The sequence below is a fragment of the Gnatocerus cornutus genome, chromosome 6, assembly GCF_029298725.1.
Source record: "Gnatocerus cornutus isolate USDA-ARS CGAHR chromosome 6, icGnaCorn1.1, whole genome shotgun sequence".
NCBI lineage: Eukaryota > Metazoa > Arthropoda > Insecta > Coleoptera > Tenebrionidae > Gnatocerus > Gnatocerus cornutus.
Window position 1 is genome coordinate 16881321 of NC_142238.1, and position 20156 is coordinate 16901476.

The 20156-nt window shown below is 38.5% G+C and overlaps 2 protein-coding genes across 4 annotated transcripts; one reads left to right on the top strand and one right to left on the bottom strand.

Annotated features, from left to right (window-relative positions):
* The first annotated feature begins 1719 nt into the window (after nt 1–1719).
* On the top strand, nt 1720–18717 carry how (protein held out wings). 3 transcript variants are annotated; one of them, XM_088040281.1, is made up of 9 exons: nt 1721–2026; nt 11775–11908; nt 13099–13215; nt 13446–13586; nt 13637–13739; nt 13803–13940; nt 13995–14117; nt 16840–16934; nt 17737–18717. In XM_088040281.1, the coding sequence occupies exons 1-8, from the start codon at nt 1900–1902 to the stop codon at nt 16923–16925; spliced, it is 969 nt and encodes a 322-aa protein (XP_087896407.1). In that variant the 5' UTR covers nt 1721–1899; the 3' UTR covers nt 16926–16934; nt 17737–18717. The 3 variants fall into 3 exon arrangements, with proteins under 3 accessions (XP_087896405.1, XP_087896407.1, XP_087896406.1); XM_088040280.1 differs by having other exon boundaries at nt 13803–14117; XM_088040279.1 differs by having other exon boundaries at nt 1720–2026; nt 13637–14117.
* Nucleotides 18714–20155, bottom strand: YL-1 (Vacuolar protein sorting-associated protein YL-1). Its single transcript, XM_088040283.1, has 6 exons — nt 19916–20155; nt 19744–19870; nt 19600–19696; nt 19370–19552; nt 19061–19316; nt 18714–19011 (listed from the first exon to the last, which is right to left on the bottom strand). Exons 1-6 carry the CDS (start codon nt 20050–20052, stop codon nt 18801–18803), a joined length of 1011 nt encoding a protein of 336 aa, XP_087896409.1. The 5' UTR covers nt 20053–20155; the 3' UTR covers nt 18714–18800.
* Nucleotide 20156: the final 1 nt, after the last annotated feature.

Sequence of the window (20156 nt, forward strand, 5' to 3'; positions counted from 1 at the left end):
AGATTTTTCCAAGGCTGGCTTTCTGTGTTTTGGTTATCCTTCCGGAAACCTGCTAATTCTAAGAATTATATCTTCTGAATTTCATAAAGTGAAGCGAGAACACGAGTATTTTTAGTTTGCTTATAGTTTTGCCAAATTTCTATATGAATTACGCAAAAGTGGAACAAAAATCGTTTTGAAGTATTTTCAATTTCAGAATAAAACACCAACAGCGTTTAGGAGGCCTTGAGATTTTCTCAAGGTGGTAACACTGCGCTTGTTGATTCTGACATTTCGGCACCACGACCAGCCGTCTTGATTTGATCATATTATTGTAGAAATTATGCAATAGAATTATTTGTTATAACAGAAAACACAAAGAAAGCAATAAACTGTCGTTCAGTTTATAATATGTAGTAAAAATTGTGTAACCGGTTCTTCGGAATTTAGTGGAAATAGCACTAATTATTTACTTTTGTTTGAAATGTCAGTACGGCAATTTTAGGAAATTAATTTCACGTCACCGATCAATAAAACGCAAAAAATAAAATTACTAAAATTTGCCTTGACATGATAAATTTTATTCGCAAATTTGTCTAAATTCCTTGGCTCTGGGAGTGAAATTTGCTTGTTTTTTTATCACATTACAGAATGTTGGGCAGAGCTACCAACTCAACTCGCATTCCAAAGCCTCCTTGGACCGCAATTTTTGTTATCGGAGTAAAAGTATGTACAGGTTCTTCGGTCGCTTGTTTTTGGAACATTTTACGCAGATTCCAGATCCGGGCCCAGAATCAGATTTTTAATTTCGAAATTTTTAATGCTCGATTTCTCCAAAAATTTGACAGATATTAACAAACTGTTTTCGCCATCGTTTTTCGCGCGATTTTTTACATAAGAAATAGTTCTTAGATTTTCCAAAAGTCGAAAGTTGCAGCGAAAATTCATGACTAAAATGATACTTCTGATATCGATATCGCTTATTTCTTCAGATCCGACAACAAATAACTGAGTTATGGCCGATCAGAGTTTCGCATATGTAGTTGATTTTCATTTTCTCTCATTTTTCCTAATTTTTAAAGTCAAATATCTCCAGATATTGAGATGCGGTTTGCGCCTTTGTTTTTCTCGGCTCATTTTACGTTATTTGACTCACCGATCTGAAATTTAGCCAGTAGATAGATTTTAAGACGCCCTTTCAATTAAGGTGGGACTCAAAAGTATTAAACGTCGTTTTTGCCCCAAAACGACCTCCAGAAGACCCAATTCGATCGATATATCGCTTATTTGCGGAACAAATTAAAGTTATGCGTGCTCATTCAAAGCAGAATTTCACGTTGAATCCAAAACTGAATTTTCCACGCACGTTAACAAACAACTGAGTTACGGCCTATGAAAGTTTTGGGTAGTCGCTAGAGGGCCAAATTTTTGACTCAGAAACCACGACAGATGGAGAAAATCGGTTGAAACTTTTTATTATTAGCGTGAAATCTTCAGATTAATAAACACGAATGTTTTCGTTAATGAAGTCGTAAAGCGTGAAATATTTGTATATACCGAGTCTCCATAAAACATGATACTATGGATGGTCGGTTTATGACATAAAATATGAATCTCAAAGTGTTAATACGTAATAGTCCGTCCCGTTTCTTAAGCAAAATAAATCCAAGAAGAGATTAAATTAAATCCGAAAAACTCGTGCGCCCCTTATAAGGCCAATTCAAACTGCGCAGAGGCGACTTTCTCACTACGCAACCGCAGAGCAGTCATGGCCTCCCATGCAACTTGTAGCCAAAACCTCCTACCATCTCAGTTCAAGTTTACAGTGCGTCGAGAAAGTCCGTGTGAAGAATCCATGATAACAAACCAGTAAACAAAATCCAAACGAAACGTGTTGCTGTGGACATTTTGTTAAACAAAATGTGTGATACAACAAACGCCTCGACGCAAAGTATAGCGGACTATTTAGCACAGTTACTCAAAGATAGGAAGCAACTCGCTGCATTTCCGAATGTGTTTATTCACGTCGAACGTCTTTTGGACGAAGGTGAGTTTTCGGCCACAGCTAATTTCCGCGATGACACTGGTCGTACTGGTGGTACCGTCCCGAATTTCGCATTTTTCGCCGAGTTACGACCCAAATCGCGAACATGTGATCCGTCATGACGAGCTGTTGACTCAGACGCACCACCTGGGGGGGCGAAGTCTTCAGGAAAAGCGTCTTGCTCAGCGACGGTCCGAGCAGGCGTGGCTTTATTACGCTGCTTTGGTATGTTAAGTAAATCGGAGTGGCTGGGAAAACGGCGATTGTTAACAACGGCCGGCATGGCACACTTTGTTGTTCTTAGCACGAAATTGAAACCATTGGACGAGTGTCATTCCCATTTTTAGATGTGGTAGTAACGAATTATTGCGTGATGTCATTTCGACGGACTTGTCAATATTAGATTTTTTTATAACTTTCGTGGGCGGACGGTAAACGTGTTGTCACATTTCTTTGGTTTACTTTAACTAATTGCTGAGGAAATATGCCGAACGCGCAACAGGTTCGGGCAACAGGTCGCTACCTGCGCCCTTTTATCCCCCCATTGGACGCGCCGATAACATCCATCTCTAGATTGGTCACGCAGAGATAACTTATCAATCGCCAATCGAAAACACGCTCATCACTAAACCAATTCCACACTTTTCAAACGGATTTCTTACAACGTTTTGTCCACGCCACTTTTTGAACCAAAATCTAGTCAAAATCAGTTTTAATTTGACAGCCGACAGTGCGAATTTAGTGTCAAAAATCGCGAAAATTGCGCAGGAATGCCAACCCACTTTTGCTCAGTTGTTGCAGTCACATGCTGTAATTATTTATGGTGCTAACGAAAAAAAAAGAAAAATGCAAAATGGGAACGATGTGGTTTTACCTAAACTCGACTATAAATAAACGTCGTTGCAGTGCCCTCCCCTGTGTGGATTTTCGAAAATTCGTTGGTGTAAATCAGGCTTTGGGGAGAAAATTAGGGGAAAATTGATTGGGCGATTAGTTGCGTCAAGGACAATCGCTTTTCCTGCCAACTTGACTAGACCTTTGTCAAAGTTTTGGGGTCGATGTCTCGCTTGTTTTTGGGGGAATTTGGGTTGTTGTGGCTCATTTTACGCAGAATTTTGCGCAGATTCCGAAACTGGGCTCGAAATTTATATCCGATAATTATTAACTGAGTTATGGCCGATTAAAGATTACGATGGCCAAAGTTTTAATGCTCGATATCTTCTAAATTGAAACAGATTAAAAGAAACGGTTTTCACCATCATTTTTCTCGCGACTTTTTAGGTTGGAAAAAGTTTTTAGATTTTCCGAAAGTCAAAAATTTGAGTTTTTCGGAAAATTTCGTGACTAAAAGCTATGTTAAAGTTCAAGATCGAATTCTCGCTTATTTTTTGTAGTAAACTTGAGTTATTTACATCAGTGTACGCAGAATTTTCCGCAGATTAATATTATGTATTCCTAATTTTTCCCAATTTTTAAATCTAAATATCTCGGAAACTATTAGAGATTTTGAGATGCGGTTTGCGCCATCGTTTTTCTCGGCTCATTCTATGTTGGAAAAAGTTCTGAAAAGCCTAAAATTCGAAAGTCGATTTTGTGCGAAAAAAAATTCTGACTCAAACGATGAAAATTTTTAAATTTTGGCTATAAGTCGTAAACTATTTGTTCGATTGATCTCAAATTTGGCTAGGAGATAGATCTTGAGCACCAGAGCACCTCTTTCGATTGATCTACAACACACAGGTATTAAACGTGGTTTTCACCTTGAAAACAGTGATTAAATATCACTCCAAAATGACCTCTTTAAAACAGTTTTTGGCCAATGCTTCGCTTATTTATTAAGCTCATTTTACGCAGAATTTTACATTTAATCTAAAAACGCAAGAATTTTTAACTTTCGTCAACAAAAACCTGAGTTATGGCCATTTGAATTTTTGGGTTGCCGCCAGAGGGCCAAATTTGTGAAGGTTTGAAACCATCTGTGCTCAATATCTCGGAAACTACGACATATCGAAAGAAACCGTTTTCGCAATCGTTTTTCTCGCAATTTTTTAGTTGAGAAAACGTTTTAAGATTTTCCAAAAGTCGAAAGTTTGGGTTTTTTGAAAAATGTTGTTTCTAAAACTACGTCAAAGTGTAAGGTCGATTTCTCGCTTAGTTTTTTAGTAGCTCATTTTACTCAGAATTTCGCGCAGATTCCAAATCTGTTCTCGAAATTCACATCCGATAACAAATAACTGAGTGATGGCTGTTCAAAGTGTTCATTTTTTTGTTTTATGACCGCCAACTATTAATGAGAAATGGATTGCTGCCAACTTTTAATGAGAAATTCTCCAACAAAATCTGACATGATTTTTAAGTTTGGCAATCACAGCGCATCTGCGGGTAAAACAATGAAAAAATTTTGTTGGTGACTTAGCAACAGGACAATAACAAAAACGTTGGTGTCATGACATTGTATAAACTATGCTCACTTTTTCAATTAACTAGTGCCTGCAGGCATATTTGCAGTAAAAAGGTTAGTTTAGGCATAAAGCGACTTCGAATTTCGGCCGGGAAATTTGAAATTTTCCATTTTTTAATTCAAATTGATGGTAGGTTCTTGTTTTTCATCGCAGCCTCCTATTTAGTCCTCAAAACTTCGTTTCTTAATTTCTTTTTAATTGACCGTTCCTCAACCTCCCTACAATTAATTTATTGTAAAACAAAAGAACTTTCAAGAACTAAATTTCCCGCCCGAAATTTCGTGTCCGCGACTGTACAAAACCCAAAATAACGGTACTCCAGCTTGCACGTTTAATTCCAACCTGTGATGGTTGACTTATGTAAATCAAGAAAGTGACACCATTCCAGCTAGATTTGCAAATGTAAAATTTTCCTCGCCGTATCTCGAAATAACAAGTCTTTTAATCTCCCACACGAGTGGCCATTTTGTTCCAATACCGGGCAGTGACCAAAGACAATTATTTGCGTATGAGTCCCGTTGCTCGGTCAGTTGGTCGCGTCGTGCGGTCATTGGAATTTGAGACAAGTTGGCAGCAGTGCTTGTCATCACACGTTAAAAATCAATGACATTTTGTGTCATTCCTCGTCAGGGCTACCAACGTGTTTCCAAGCGATTTAAAAGGCATGAAGTGGCTTCCAACTCTTCATTTACATTCAAGAAGACGCTCTTTTCAAAGCACATAGCCGCGACGCTATCTGCATATTAGATTCAAAGAAAACGTCATCTTATTACGCAGAGTGTACGGTCTAATCAAAGACAACACTGTAATTGACACCAGTGGCGGAAATTTCGCAAATCTGTTTGATGTGCGATCGAAGTTTTGCAACTACTTAATGGGTTTGTGGGCACCAAACCCACGTCCACGAGGAACGTGTTGTATTGTCTCAAGAAACGTGTTATTTTCATATACAATGTCTTCTTTGTTTATATTGTTGGTAAGAGAAAAGTCGCAACCGTAAAACGAACTAAACACTTTTGTTTACATATGCAGATTTTGTAATTTTCGTAACTAATTGTCGCGTTTGGTCTGTGCTACTTATGACAATGTCAGTCCTCTCACCTAGGGGAGATATTGTCCCTGGCGCCATCTTTGGACAAACGTCGCGTTTTTCCCCAAATTTCAGTCTCATTACGAGAATTTTCGCTTTTGATCTTCGAAATAATGTTCATCCTGTTGAGCAAGGTGCTATGGCAACAGCGCTACCGGTTGTTTTTCCATGGATAAACAGACTTATTCTTAGAATCCCTTGAATAGTTATTTTCAGGTTTTAGACTCACTGAAACCATCACGTGCGCTTTTCCTGGAGTGCGGTTGGTTGGAACCAGGGGAAACGGGGATAATATTTACACGCAAAGTATTTGAGGATTTTTCCCCGATGTTAAGCAGCGAATTTTCGCATTTCCGAACGCGAGGAATGTGGGTTTCACGTCGTAGAGCTCTTCAGACGCATTTGCATTAGATTTAATTATTTGTTTTGAAAAAAAATGCGATCACGTTGGCAGCCTTGTCACTTTGACAGTTTGTCGATAACACCAATCGTTGATCTTTGAAAAATGAGCGGTAAAGGGCACAGACTGTTCTTGACACTTCTTTCTCTCGCTAGAAAAACGAGCCGAGCGGATCTGAATTTGCTGATCTGTACAACTTTTTCATTGGCGTAAAAGTCGGCAGCGGCTGTAAAATGCGGGAGCTGTGTACATACGTGTAATGATAAGACGGCTATCTACCGTAAGTACATAACCCACCACCTCCAGTTATTTATAGTCTATCTATAAGTGGCATAATAGTAGGCGTTGACGAGTAAATCACAACCTACCTGGCATACAACTTCCGCTGCCGGTCTTCTACAGGGGAAAATCGCTAGTCTGGGATTTCTGTTGGTACAACTGATTTTTATCATGTTTGTACGAGCAGGTCAACAACCGTAATCTCACCACCACGTGACTGAAAAAACATTGCGTTGACAGTTTGAGGCTAAGTGTCACAAGGCCTCCGTAACTCCAAGAAAAATAAACGAACGTGTTTGTAAAAAGTTTGAGCATCGCAACCTTTACAGAGGTTATCAGTGGTGATTAGAGTTGGCGAATTTTTACTCGGTACAGTCACGGTATCAAAGTGTCGGACTCAAAAATGTGTTGTTTTTTTTGAGTTGGCAACAGATTCGCCAATTGAAGCGCCCACTCTGATTGTTATTAATTGTCAATTAATCGACTTCTTTTCTCTAGACTAAAAACATGCCAGGATTGCCCAGGTTGGCCAATTCACCCTGTGAATTGACATTTGTAGCTGACTTCATAGTGGTAATGTCAATTTTTCGCCAATTATGATGCGTTAACACGTTATTTATAGTCGGTTTAGGTTGCAGTGGTCCTTTTGACAGTTATTTCGTTATTTGAGGTTGAAATCTTGATGAATCTCGAAATTTTGAGATGACAAAGTTGGCACTGTTATCCCCCCAGAGTTTGACATTTGACATTTCGCAACCCAAAACCTAAATTTCACGTTGAGTTGAAAGTGTTTTTTGCATCGCCTACTTGATGGTATCGCCGATGTCTCCGAAATGTCAGACCTCAGGGCTACCAACCCACCTTAGATTTTATTGACAATTGACAATGCCAATTCTCAAAGTTAGATCAAGATTCCCACCAAGAAATAACTGTCACTTGCGACCTTCGGAATGTCATTTGTCAAAAGTCAAAATCGCCAATAAGGAGTCAGTTTTATCCCTTTAGCGATCCAAGTGGCCTAGATCAACGCCTACTTGACTTTATCTAAGCTAAAAACATGCGAAGATCGTCCAGGTTGACTAATTCACCCTGTAGATTGACATTTGCAGCTGTCTTCATGGTGAAAATGAGCACTGAACTGCTATAATTGTTGATAATGTCAATTTTCCGCCAATTTTGATGCTTTAACACGTAGTTTATAGTACGTTTAGCTTGCATTGTCCATTTTGACAGTTATTTCGTTATTTAAGGTTGGAATCTTGATGAATCTGAAAATTTTGAGACGGCAAAGTTGACACTGTTGTCATCCAGAATTTGACGTTTTGACGTGCCCCAAAACCAATAGTGTTTTTTGCATCGCTTGCTTGATTTCTCCGAAATGTCAGATTTCTGGGCTACCAACCCACCTCAGATTATATTGTCGCTTGTAAAGATCAAATTTACCTTCATCACTGACGCTTTATTTAAACTTTGTGACTTTGCCAGTGAGTGAGTAATTCCGAGCTCACACCTGTGATCCAACTGGGAAAAAAATAGATCTCTTGTTCAATTCACATTTCTAGCCTCCTATGATCTTGAAGAAAAGTCACTGAATATTGGCGCCCCGTCTTTTGTTTTCAATAGTCGACTTCCTAAAAGTGGAATGGTGACGTCACGCCCCTAAATAATGATAAGTTCGTTTGTTGGTTTACTCTGATGAGTCAACACTGCCAAGAAGCAAACTAATTTGTTGCGATGATAGTTTCCTGACCTTTACGAAGAAAATTCGTGATACTGAATAAATTGTACATGTGGTGGCTGTGGAAAAATAATCGATTTAATTGACGTTTGTTGAGAGCCTCCCGATAACTCACTTTAGATTGGGTTAATTGATAATTAGATAATTGATACTTTTAGATGAACTTAAACATAACCTATAATTTGTGTCAATGTTGGTGATCCTGTGTGACAGTTTTTTTTATTTTATGTTGGCAGGGATTACAATGGACAGGTAGACTTTACTTTCAATTTGGAAACTTTTTGGCACAGAAAAGTCATAAATACACATTTAGCGATTTGCGTGGGACGCCCGGTATAACCATATGTTCCACTACCTAATTATAGGTATTTATAAAACAAAAAAGTGGTGATTCACGTCAACAAATATAATTCGTGTTGTCATTGCAAATATCTGTCAAAAAAACAGTCCTACCAACATACCCCGAATTCTAAAGCGTCTTAAAAAATAAAAAATAGTTATGAATCGTGTGGGTCGTACGTCCTTAATTTCCCCCATGTGGGCGCAATTACCGCACTTAATGGGTCCGATCCTAGAGAAAGATTGTCGGAGACTGCGGGCGCGGCTCTATTGGCCAATTACACGTCACGTGTTTGTGATTTTGACCAATAACTAATTGGAAATCTTCAAGTCAGTGGCGCCGAGTAGGTGCAGTCGCGTCACCTTTCAATGTTGGTAGCTCTGATTCGGAGCTACCAATATGCGCACTTGACTGGGGCCACATGGCTCCACTTCATGTCTTTTTATGTTTGGAAGCAAGCAAAAAGCGCAGTGGCTTTGAGAAAGCGGAGATTTAGGGGAATATTTGTGTGAATGTCGACGTTTTAGCAACTTTCTAGCTCCAAAATGTCATGCAAATGACAGCTTTTCGTGGACGTTATCATAAGCACCTTAAACGCGCGATAAAAATAGGAGATAACGTGTTAGGTTACTCTTCCATTTTTAAATGCAGGGGGCATCAGCCTCCCGATGACTTAAGGTTAAAAATATCTGGTTGCAATGTGCGTCCAATATTGTTACAGAACGGTGGAAGTCGTATTTCTATTCTCATTCGATTTATTGGATGATTTTAGTAGTATCACGAAACCAGCTTTGCTAATTTTAATTTTATGGTACTTTCAAATCCGACGATTCTATCTAAGACGATGGAAATTGGGACACACTCAACTTGGTCTGCATTTTTACTTTGTTTCTTTATGAGAAAATGTTTGTTGTACTTATTAGATCCTAAACTGACGTAAGATTGCTGTTATTTAGCTTTAAAACGATTCTATATGGCCGGGAAATCAGTATTGATCGACTAATGAAAACCGAAAGCCGTTCAACTGAACAAGACGTCAAGGTGGCGTTGGATTTGTGACAGGAGAAACGCACACTTGGTTTAGCTTGCAACTGTCACTCAAGGTCACGAATTCTTAAATCATCGTGTAACTCGTTCTTGTTGCAATGTTGCAAAGGGTGGTGCGTAAATTGGGCTTTGAGGTTCAACTTTAAATAAAAAAGAACTGTTTTCTGACGACAAATAATGCGTAGTTTAATAATAATAATTCTTTTTCGCCATGTCAGCGCGGAGTAAACAAACAAATTTGAAGTATGTCGGCCAAAAATTTCATGTTTGTGTTGGCAGTTCTCGTAATTTTTTTCTGTTGGTAGCTCTGGGAATTCTTCCTGGTTCGCATGTCATGTCTTTGCTTTTGAATAGCTTCTGAGCCACATGGAATTACTCTTGACGGATAAGAAAGTAGCAAGTTGTGCATTTCCTCCATTTCTCGCTGTATTGCATAAATGTAATGGACGGCTGTGGTTTTTTTTTGGCTGTTGGCAGCACTGTTTTGTTGCTTAACCCCAAACTGTCAAATTGAGTCGCCAACGCCATTTGTTTTGTTTTAATGATGTCCAAAGGCGGCTACACATTCTGGAAATATAATTAGTTGCATGTTGAGAATTGCTTTACCATATTTATGGCAGGATGTTAAAAATGGTATAAACATTTAACTGTCATCCGATAATGGACATATTTTTACGCCATAAAATAACTTTTTTTTTAAACTAAAGTTAATAAGTTGCCGAAAACAAAACTCTCTAAACGCGTCATTTGGCCAGAGTGGTAACGACTAGATGATTTTCCGTAGAAATTAAAAACCGGAGTTGGTTACATAACCTCACTTTTTTTTAAATTATTAAGTAGGCACTGATCGCGGCCAACTGGATATGACAGTTATTCCTTTATTTAAGGTTGGACTATTGAATTAACTTGGAATTTTAGGATGACAAGGTTGGCATTGCCCCCCAGATTTTGGCATTTGGCAATTTTGACATGAAAATTCGCGATCGTCTTTTGTACCCCAAAACCTAACTCGCATTTGCAACAGGAGCGAATTACACGATGAATATTGTGAAGTTTGTGACCTTGAGGACATTTGCTACCTAAGTAACTCTATTAAGGGAGTTTTTGTTATTTTCTGTCGCGAAAACGGAGAAAAGAGGCGTCACAGGGCTTGTGGAATTGGTGATTTTAAGATGACAAGCTTGGCATTGTCCCCTGAATTTGACATTTATCAGTTTTTATACAAAAATTCATTATTTTGTACCCTAAAACCCAACTCGCCATTTGTAACTGGGACAAATTACACGATGAAAATTGTGACGTTTGTGTCCTTGGGGACATTTGCACTGTAAGTGCGTTTTTGTTATTTCGGAAAAAGCGGCGCCAGAGGGCTGTGAAATCCAGAATGCGTGGGCGGTACTACCAACACGTAAAAAACAGGTCACTACTCTTTTGACGCCAACTAGATGAAGGTGATCGTCCCCGCCTACTTGTCCCAGTGTGAATTTATGAACATTTCCATGTCGAAATGCCGAGAAAGTCCATTTTTCCGAAGATCTTGTTCAAACACGCCGCCCGATACGAATCAGATGAGGCGGAAATGACAAAATACTGCACGCACTGCATACAGCATAGGCGAGTACCAGTCGAGAAGTCGGTCGAGCACTTTCTTAACAGGAAACGTATCAGTAACCTCAATGCCAGCAGTGGGAACAATCCGGCCTGTCTTTCTCCGCTGGACCACCTGTGAACAAATCGGAAAAAATCACCCAGAACTAGGGACTTTTTCGCTCGCGAAACGCCCCAGGGACGTCTCTTCCTGCGCAGAGAAGTCCGGGAAGTACCCGGATTCCGCACCGGTGACTTGATCCAGAATTTTCAAGCGTCGACGGTGACAGCCGCAGTCGAGATCACACCCACTTCCGTAATAACGTGTGGGACGGATTAAATAGCTTTTCTTGGCGATGGGGGCTTTCTAAATTTCGGAGGTATTCTAACCTGAAAAGCGGTTAAATGTCACAAAGACGACATGTTTGCGTGATTCTATTGTTTATCCAGGCGAGACGACCACAACATTTTCCTATTAGCCTCAATTACACGCTTCTTGTAATTCATGTCTGATGGAATGCTCACTTAATGGTAGGGCGATAGGTGCGTAGTTCTAAAGTCGAAAGGACGTAGGTTTAATTCGCCTGACTTTATAAACAAATTGTGATTGAATTTCTTCAGCGGGGACTCCATTATATCTATTACTTCGCCTATAAAGGTGAAAGAGGCCACAGCTGCGGACGCTAATTCTTTGTTACTTTGTTGTCGAATGAGTTAGATTTTATGACACTTTTAGTAGTTCTATTGTACCTAACCGATTAGTTCTCTTTTATATTGGGTAGTTATAAATTTGATTTTTTTTTTTCAGAAATCGCAAAAGTCCGTGCTAGTCTGTTTCAAATAAACGGAGTCAAGAAAGAGCCTCTCATTTTGCCAGAAGCAGATGGTCCAGTTACGACGCTCACAGAAAAAGTATACGTGCCTGTTAAAGAACACCCAGACGTAAGTTGGCTGCTGTCTAATCTCATTTTGCGCTGTTTTTTGATGGTTTATTGACGAGTTTTGACGATTTCTCCACAAGCCATTGGATCTCCTTCAAAATGCACAGAACTATGGATTTCGAGATATTCTTTGCAAATACGCGCTTCAAAACCGTGCGTTAATAGAGAAAATCGACATTTTGCACTGTTTTTTGGTGATGACCTTTTCACATTTCGGTCGATTCCTCTACAAACAACCGTTGGTTCCTAAAATTTGCAAAACGATGGAGTTCGAGCTCTTCTTTGCAAATATGCGCTTGAAAATCGGTGCGTTAATAGAGAAAATCATCATTTTTCACACTTTTTTGATGATTTATTGACGATTTTTGGACATTTCGGTCGATTTCTCTACAAACAAACCTTGGATGTCCTTCAAAACTTGCAAAACGATGGATTTTGAGAATATATATCTTTATAGAGAATCAACAGTTTTTGGTGCTTTATTAACGACTTTTGAACATTTCGGTCAATTTCTCTACAAACCACTGTTAGATCTCCTTCAAAATTCCCAAAACGATGGATTCCGAGCTCTTTTTTGCAAAAACGCGCTTTAAAATCGTGCGTTAATAGAGAAAATCGTTATTTTGTACTGTTTTTTGGTGATTTGGTGAGGACTATACTCATTTCGGTCGATTTCTCCACATCCGTTGGATCTTCTTCAAATATCACAAATCGATGGATTTCGAGCTCTCCTTTGCAAATAAACGCTTTCAAAATCGTGCGTTAATTGAGTAAATCGACATTTTGGGCTGTTTTCAGTGATTTAGTGACGATTTTTGCTCATTTCGGTCGATTTCTCCACAATCAACGTTGGATCTTCTTAAAAACTCACAAATCGATGGATTTTTAGCTGCAAATAGAAAATTGTTTCTCACTGTTTTTCGGTGATTTATTGACGACTTGACGTTTTCATGCACATTTCGGTCGATTTCTCTATAAACAATCGTTGGATCTTCTTCAAATTTCACAAAACGACGTATTTCGAGCTCCTCTTTACAAATACAAATCGAATTTCCAATTTCCCCGACCGAAAACAGTTTTTGCGTCATTTAATCACTTTAACAATTTTCTTCTCAGTCGGTAAATGTGTTAATTTGCGTCTCATTACGTCATGCATGTCACATCCATTGTAATTTTTTCTCCTCGTTGCAGTTTAATTTCGTGGGAAGGATTCTCGGTCCTCGAGGGATGACAGCTAAACAGTTAGAACAAGAAACAGGCTGCAAAATTATGGTCAGAGGGAAGGGCTCCATGAGAGACAAAAAGAAGGTGTGTGCGGATAATCTCACTTAAACAATTCTTTTGTGTTTTCTTGGTGTAATTATTGCGTAATAGTGCGATCATAACTCTGGCGGTTTTCCAAATTTTCGCTCGAAATTAGACTAATTTTTGATTTCTGAATAGCTGTCGTTCGACTAGGAGCTCGTAAGTACAAACACGTTGTAGATGTTAAGTTTGCTTGTGGCGCGTAGTGGTTCTTTAGCAAGTTTTTGTGTTAGGAGGATCAAAACAGAGGGAAGCCCAACTGGGAGCACCTTTCCGACGACCTCCACGTCCTGTTGACCGTGGAAGACACCGAAAACCGCGCTCAAATCAAACTCCAGCGAGCCGTAGAAGAAGTAAAAAAGTTATTAGTGCCAGTGAGTCTCCGTAATTGTCGTTAGATAAAGATTGATGTAAATTCTTGCAGCAAGCCGATGGTGAAGACGAGTTAAAGAAAAGACAGTTAATGGAACTTGCCATAATAAACGGGACGTATCGGGATTCTAGTTCTAAGGCCGTCTCAGCGACAGGTATTTGTTTCCCGTCGTTGCTTAGTTCAGACGTTTTGCAAAATGTCAACTTGTTTTGTTTAGCATGCGACGATGAGTGGAGACGCGTGGCGGCGGCGGCGGCCGAAACCCAACGATTGTTGTCACCGGCCATCCCCGGCCTTGCCACCCCCCTTCGCACTCCCGCAACACCATTAGGTGCTCCTCTAATTCTCTCACCCCGTATGTCAGTACCAACAACGGCAGCTTCCATTCTTAATGGTTCTGCCCCTCCAGGTTCCTTGTTGTCCCCTGGGGATCCGCATGGGCTCATATACACGCCCTATGCCGATTACACGAATTACGCCGCATTGGCCGCTTCACCTCTTCTTACGGAATACGCAACGGCCGATCATTCTGGTGGGTTATTCGCACGTTGATGAGCGTTTTCACGCTGCTTAGACTTAGGTTGTATTGACATGTATTTAAGGAAATATTTACTCATATTTGATAGGTACGATGCCGTCGAACTTAACTTAATCGACGGCTGGTTTAGTCACAATTATTTTATTAATTATTACATTGATTCTGTGATACTCGCCGCGACAGCCGGTTGTTACATGTATTCAAAGTACATAAAATGAAAATTATTTGATTTTTTGTATTTGCAAGTCATAGCACATAGGCGGATCTTATTTTATTTTTAGAACTTAATTTTATCAAGACTACGTACGTCAAACGTACTCATCTGGTCAATGAAACAATAGTCAATTTTATAAGTTATTTTACTGCAAATCAGATTTTATTTAAACACAAAATACACTCTTGTATAAGTTTTCTGTGTATATACTTTTGTATTTTTTAATTTTATATCGAGTAGTTTGTACGAAAAAGCATTTATTACGTTACCGTACTCTAAAATTACCGTATTCCGTTGGCACCCATTTAAAAACTCGCGCGGAAACTTTGGTGGGATTTCAAATGAAATCTCTTCTTTTTCCTACGTATTTATTTATTTTTTAATTTCGCTTTCAATGTTTATACGCTGTAACAAACTTGTTCTAGTAGCTACAAAGTAGTTAATATTTTTATATGTTCTTAGATTAAATTGCATCCAAATCATAACTGCATCTAGACCGTTTCTAAATCACAAAGGTGGTAGGAATTATTTATTTGCAAATTTTTCAATTCCCATCGTGTAGTTCGGCCCTGTTGCTGATGTTGCAAACGTCACTTTATTGACGTTTTGAAAATTTGAGTAGTCATTACTGTCAATTTGACGTTTCAAAAGTGACATACATAAAGGATGCTTTACACTTCAAGGTCATGATTCGTCAAAATTTTTAGACTTAAATTAATTTAAAAAAATTAAGCTGTGTAAAACAGGCTTGACATTGATAAAACAAAAGAAAAAAAATTGCATTGATGCATGCTTACCGTTGTACAGTTGGTTTAGGTTGCAAATGCGCTCAAGGTCACAGATTCTAACATTTTCGTCGTGTAATTCGTCCCTGTTGCACATGTTGCAATGGTGGCGTTGCGTGGGTTTTGGGGTACAAGAGACGGTCGTTTAGGTGTTGCAAATGTCAAATTCTGGCGATAATGTCAACCTTGACATATTAAAATTTCCAAAGCTAACTTTGAATAAAACATTAACTGTCAAAGTTGATATTTACGACCCAAAACCGACTGTAACATGATTATACAGTCGCGGCTGAATAATTTCGGGCGTCATTTTATTGACATTTTGAAAATTTGAGTGTACGGTTGGTTGAGGTTGCAAATTCTCAAATTTTCATCGTGTAATTCGTTCTTATATGTCATTTTCTTTGAATATTTCACTTCAAGGTCATAATTCGGCAAAACTTTGAGACTTTAAGACAAATTTTGGAGTATTTACGCATTAGATTATACAGTTGCAACCAAAATGATGTCTTGCTGTGTAAAACAGACTTTTAAAGTAGTCATTATGATAATTATAGTAGGCTTATCAATGACATTGATAAAACAAAAGAAAAAAATGACACTAATCCATGCTTACAGTTGGTTGAGGTTGCACAGGTCAACCCAAGGTCACAAATTGTAAATTTTCATCGTGTAATTTATCCCTGTTGCAGATGTTGCAATGGTGGTGTTGCGTGAATTGTGTTTTGGATGACAAAAAAAGATCGTTTAAGTGTTGCAAATGTCATATTGAAATCTCCGAAGCTGTCCAAAATTCCAACTTTGAATAAAAAATTAACTGTCAAAGTGACATTTGCAACACAAAATCGACTGTAACATGACTTTACACTCGCGGCTAAATAATTTCGGGCGTCATTTTATTGACATTTTGAAAATTTGAGGTTACAGTTGGTTTAGGTTGCAAATTCCTAAATTTTCATCGTGTAATTCGTTCTTACATATGTCATTTACTTTGAATATCTCACTTCAAGGTCATAATTTGTCAAAATTTTGAGATATTTAGACAAATTTGAGAGTATTTATACATTGCAAATGTCAGATTCTAGGGAAACAATGATGCCAACCTTGCAACCTTAAAATTTTCAAAGTTAATTCATCAAGATTCCAACTTTGAGTAAAAAAATAACTGTCACGGTGGACATTTGCAACCCAAAACCGACTGTAACATGACTTTACAGTCGCGGTCAATCAATTTCGGGCGTCATTTTATTGACATTTAGAAAATTTGGGGTTACAATTAGTTTAGGTTGCAAATTCTCAAATTTTCATCGTGTAATTCGTTCTTACATGTCATTTCAAGGTCATAATTCGTGAAAATTTCGAGACTTTTAGACAAATTTGAAAATATTTATGCTTGCAAATGTCAAATTTTAGGGAAACAATGATGCCAACCTTAAAATTTTCAAAGTTAATTCATCCTTGAATAAAGAAATGAGTGTTAAAATGGCCACTTGCAACCTAAAATGACTGATAAACCGTAAAGTTGCCAAACCTGGCTAAAGCCTGATTTACACAGAAGAGTGTTCGTACCACCTTGACTCTGCATTTACCCCGAATAAGTGATGAATTGTGTTCAAAGAGATAGATGTGCTCTGATTTGATGTAGAAACCAGCGAGTGGCATCGCCTGTTAGGAGACTGCTAGTAAAGACATGTACTCTAAATGATGATTTGTATAGGTGCAGCGGCAGTAGCTGCGAAACAACGCAGGCATTTGGGACAAATAAGGGAGCATCCTTACCAAAGAGCTGGTGCTCTGTCGTAAACCGACAAGGTTAGTTGCGTTTTGTTTTCTCGTTATTTTCAGATGTTTGGAGTCAGTGTGGCCCTTTAGTAATATTATCAAAATGCTTTCTGTTAATCGTATTTCATTCAGTATTGAGAATTACATGCGGGTTGTGACACTAAATACGTAAAGAAGGTCGATTTAGGTTACCACTTGTTCAAGTACCTCGTAAAAGAACTAGTCTAAAGTTTGAGTAGCCTTCTTTCTTAAAAAAATGGTTTCACTTTTTCACAGTCCATGGACTTGTGCTCCATCAGTATATTTAAGTAGTTTATATACGTTTATATAGTATATTATATTTTTTGTATGTTGTTGACTTGCGCCAATGTGGAACAAAATATATTTATATAAAAATACCTCAAGTTTTTTATTACCCTGTGAAATTATTATTATTTTTTTTTTATAGAAAAAGTTTGATTAACTCTAATAATGCCTTAACACTTCCACTAATTCCACATGGCCAAGTAAACTAATGTATGGTTGATGATAACGTGTGGTTGTGTTCATAGCACTATATTAAAATGTCGCAAATTAACCATTTTGTACAGCGCCTTCTAATCTTCCAGTTGTCTTTTACGCACCGATCTTTAATCACCGCACGTATTTTAATATAGTCTATAGAACACTATCGCTACGTATTTTGATTCTTATATGTATGACTCTTTGTCCCATCGTCATCACGCATGGAGATGACTTTGGGTCAAACATGTGCTCGTGGTATAGCTATGATACAATACTAACAAACTGTTTTTCTTTTCTTTTCTTGTTAACCTGGTTGCCCGGCCTGTAGGCTTGGAGTGCTAACCTGTCACCTGCGCCACTCCACTAACGGAAACACCGGACCATCTGAGGTAGCGGTACGTCTAACATTACATCACTAACATCACTTCACGTGCTAAGAAAACTCAGGCAAAATTCAGAATCGAGATTTTTTTTCTAAACACCTCAGCTTGAGCTCTATGTTGCGAGGCATACTTATCAGTGGATAGTGGGATTATCCATACTAATATTTGTTATTTTCTCTATAAAGTACAAACGTTTTTGTGTGCCAATAATGTATAATCATGCACATGTAAATCCGGGAAAATTCCGTAGCCAAAATTTTAGTACTTACCGAATTTTCCTGGGACTAGACTAAGGTAGGTATAATTAGTTACTTAACATGTTATTCACGAAAAAGCGAACAAACTGATTGATATTATCAACAAATGGACAAACGATCAGAAATCGATTTAATTTATTATTAATTTTAAGTTTCGCTGAGCAATATGTCCGTCCAATTTGCAATAAATTCGAAACATACTCATTTTTTCTCACAGGAGTTTCTTTTTTCGTTTATAATATTGTGCAATAGTATTACATCAATGTGCAATTCTAGAAAATATTTTAACAGACAAATTGAGTACTTTAAAAGATTTTTAATTCATATATTATGTTGTACTTAGATTAGGGATTAATTGTTTTTTTTTTGAGATTTTTAACTAATCGTATGTTGAAATAGTAGTGCATTAACAAATTTCATTCAAATTCTGTTAATTCACTGTCATACTCGAGTGCTAAACTATTTTAACAAAGGCATTAATCAAGGTAGCTTATCAATACCTATTAATTTTATATTATTATGTTATACTAGATATAATTTATGTGTCATATTAATAATATTTAATGTTATTAATTCTTGTTGTACTTCATAAGCCAACGGCCCATTTTGGGCTCTTGCAATGGTATTGTATTATTTGTGCATCAATTTAATAAATATACATTAACTAAGTGTTTTCGATGCTTCCCGTCATTTTATTTGACACTAACTTACGACTAACTCAGCAACAATTCCACGTTTCTTAAATAAACAATTCAACTCCGATGCGTCTTCATTTTAACAACCAACTCCCTCCTCAACTTCTCCTTATTTCGATTGTACCACTTCAACCAATTCCCCACAAGGGGGTTGTTTCGATCGCCGGAACTCTCCAACTGTTGGTAATAAGCCGAGCGGATGATCTTCAAGCACATGCTGCTGTGGTACGGAAGACACGTCTTCGGATCCACGTATTTCGCCAAGTGTCTAAAAAACGAATATTGTAAAAAGAGCGCGGAAGCTGGCACATTTCTACCCGGTAACGGTGCATCTGAGACGCTGCGGCACTGGTTTACCCGTCTTCTTCTGGAAAATACTGGCAAAAGTCGTGTCTGTGGGGTCGTTTAAGACAGTGATAAAAGTACGCTCGCAGCTCTGAGACTCCAGTTTGATATCCTCGAGGTCTTCGATGATGGGCATGCGGGTGGAGCGGTACTGGATGACTGAGCCGCTGATAACTTTCTTCACGGTTCGTTTGGTTTTTTTTTCGCTCTCCAACTTCTGGTACTTCTCTGTGGTCAAGCAATGAAAATAAAAGGGGGCTGTTATTATTAATTATCATTACCCAACGATTTTAAGTTTTCTTGTTCTGTTATCTTCGCCTCTTTTAAGAGTTCTTCTTGGGTGGGCCGCCACTCCTCTTCTTTCGGTCGTTTCACCTTCTTCTTCTGCTCGAGGTTCCGCACTTTGATTCTTTGGGCGGTGGCGGCGGATTTCGCCGCTGTAGACTTTCGGATTGATTTTCTCTCTGAAACAACAATTTTACTGGTTTGTTTTACCCCAAAGAACCCTAACCATATTCGGTTGATTGTTCAGTGCGCGTTCGAACGCGTGGGGCTAGTTTAATCGGTTTTGTTTTAACTTTTTGTTTGGAAGGGGAAGGCACAGGCTCCTAAAAGAACGTTTGTTATGTTTCAATACAGGGGAAGTTGTGATTACTTTGTACGCTTTGGTCACTAGTCTCCTCTTTTTCCTCTGACCCTCGTCCTCATTGTCGGAAATTGGTTCGTCGTTCTCGTCGATGCTGAAGTCGGAGTCTACGATGTCCTCGCCTTCCTCTTCTTCCCTGGAAATTGGGGTTAAAACGGGATGATTCTGGGATGGATCTTACTCGTATTCCCGGTCGGATTCCGTGTCCACGAAGCCCCCATAATTAGTCTTGTAGAATTCGTCTTGGCACTCTTCTTCCTCGTCCAACAGTTTGGACATGCGATTGCCGGCATTTGTGCGTTTTTCTCGAGCCGTCATTATGGGGGCACTTGATTGTTTAGCCTATTCGCACAACACAATAATAAACAACCACTTCGACTTAGGTTAGGTTTTGTGCCGTGAAGATAGCCGCGCTCCATTTC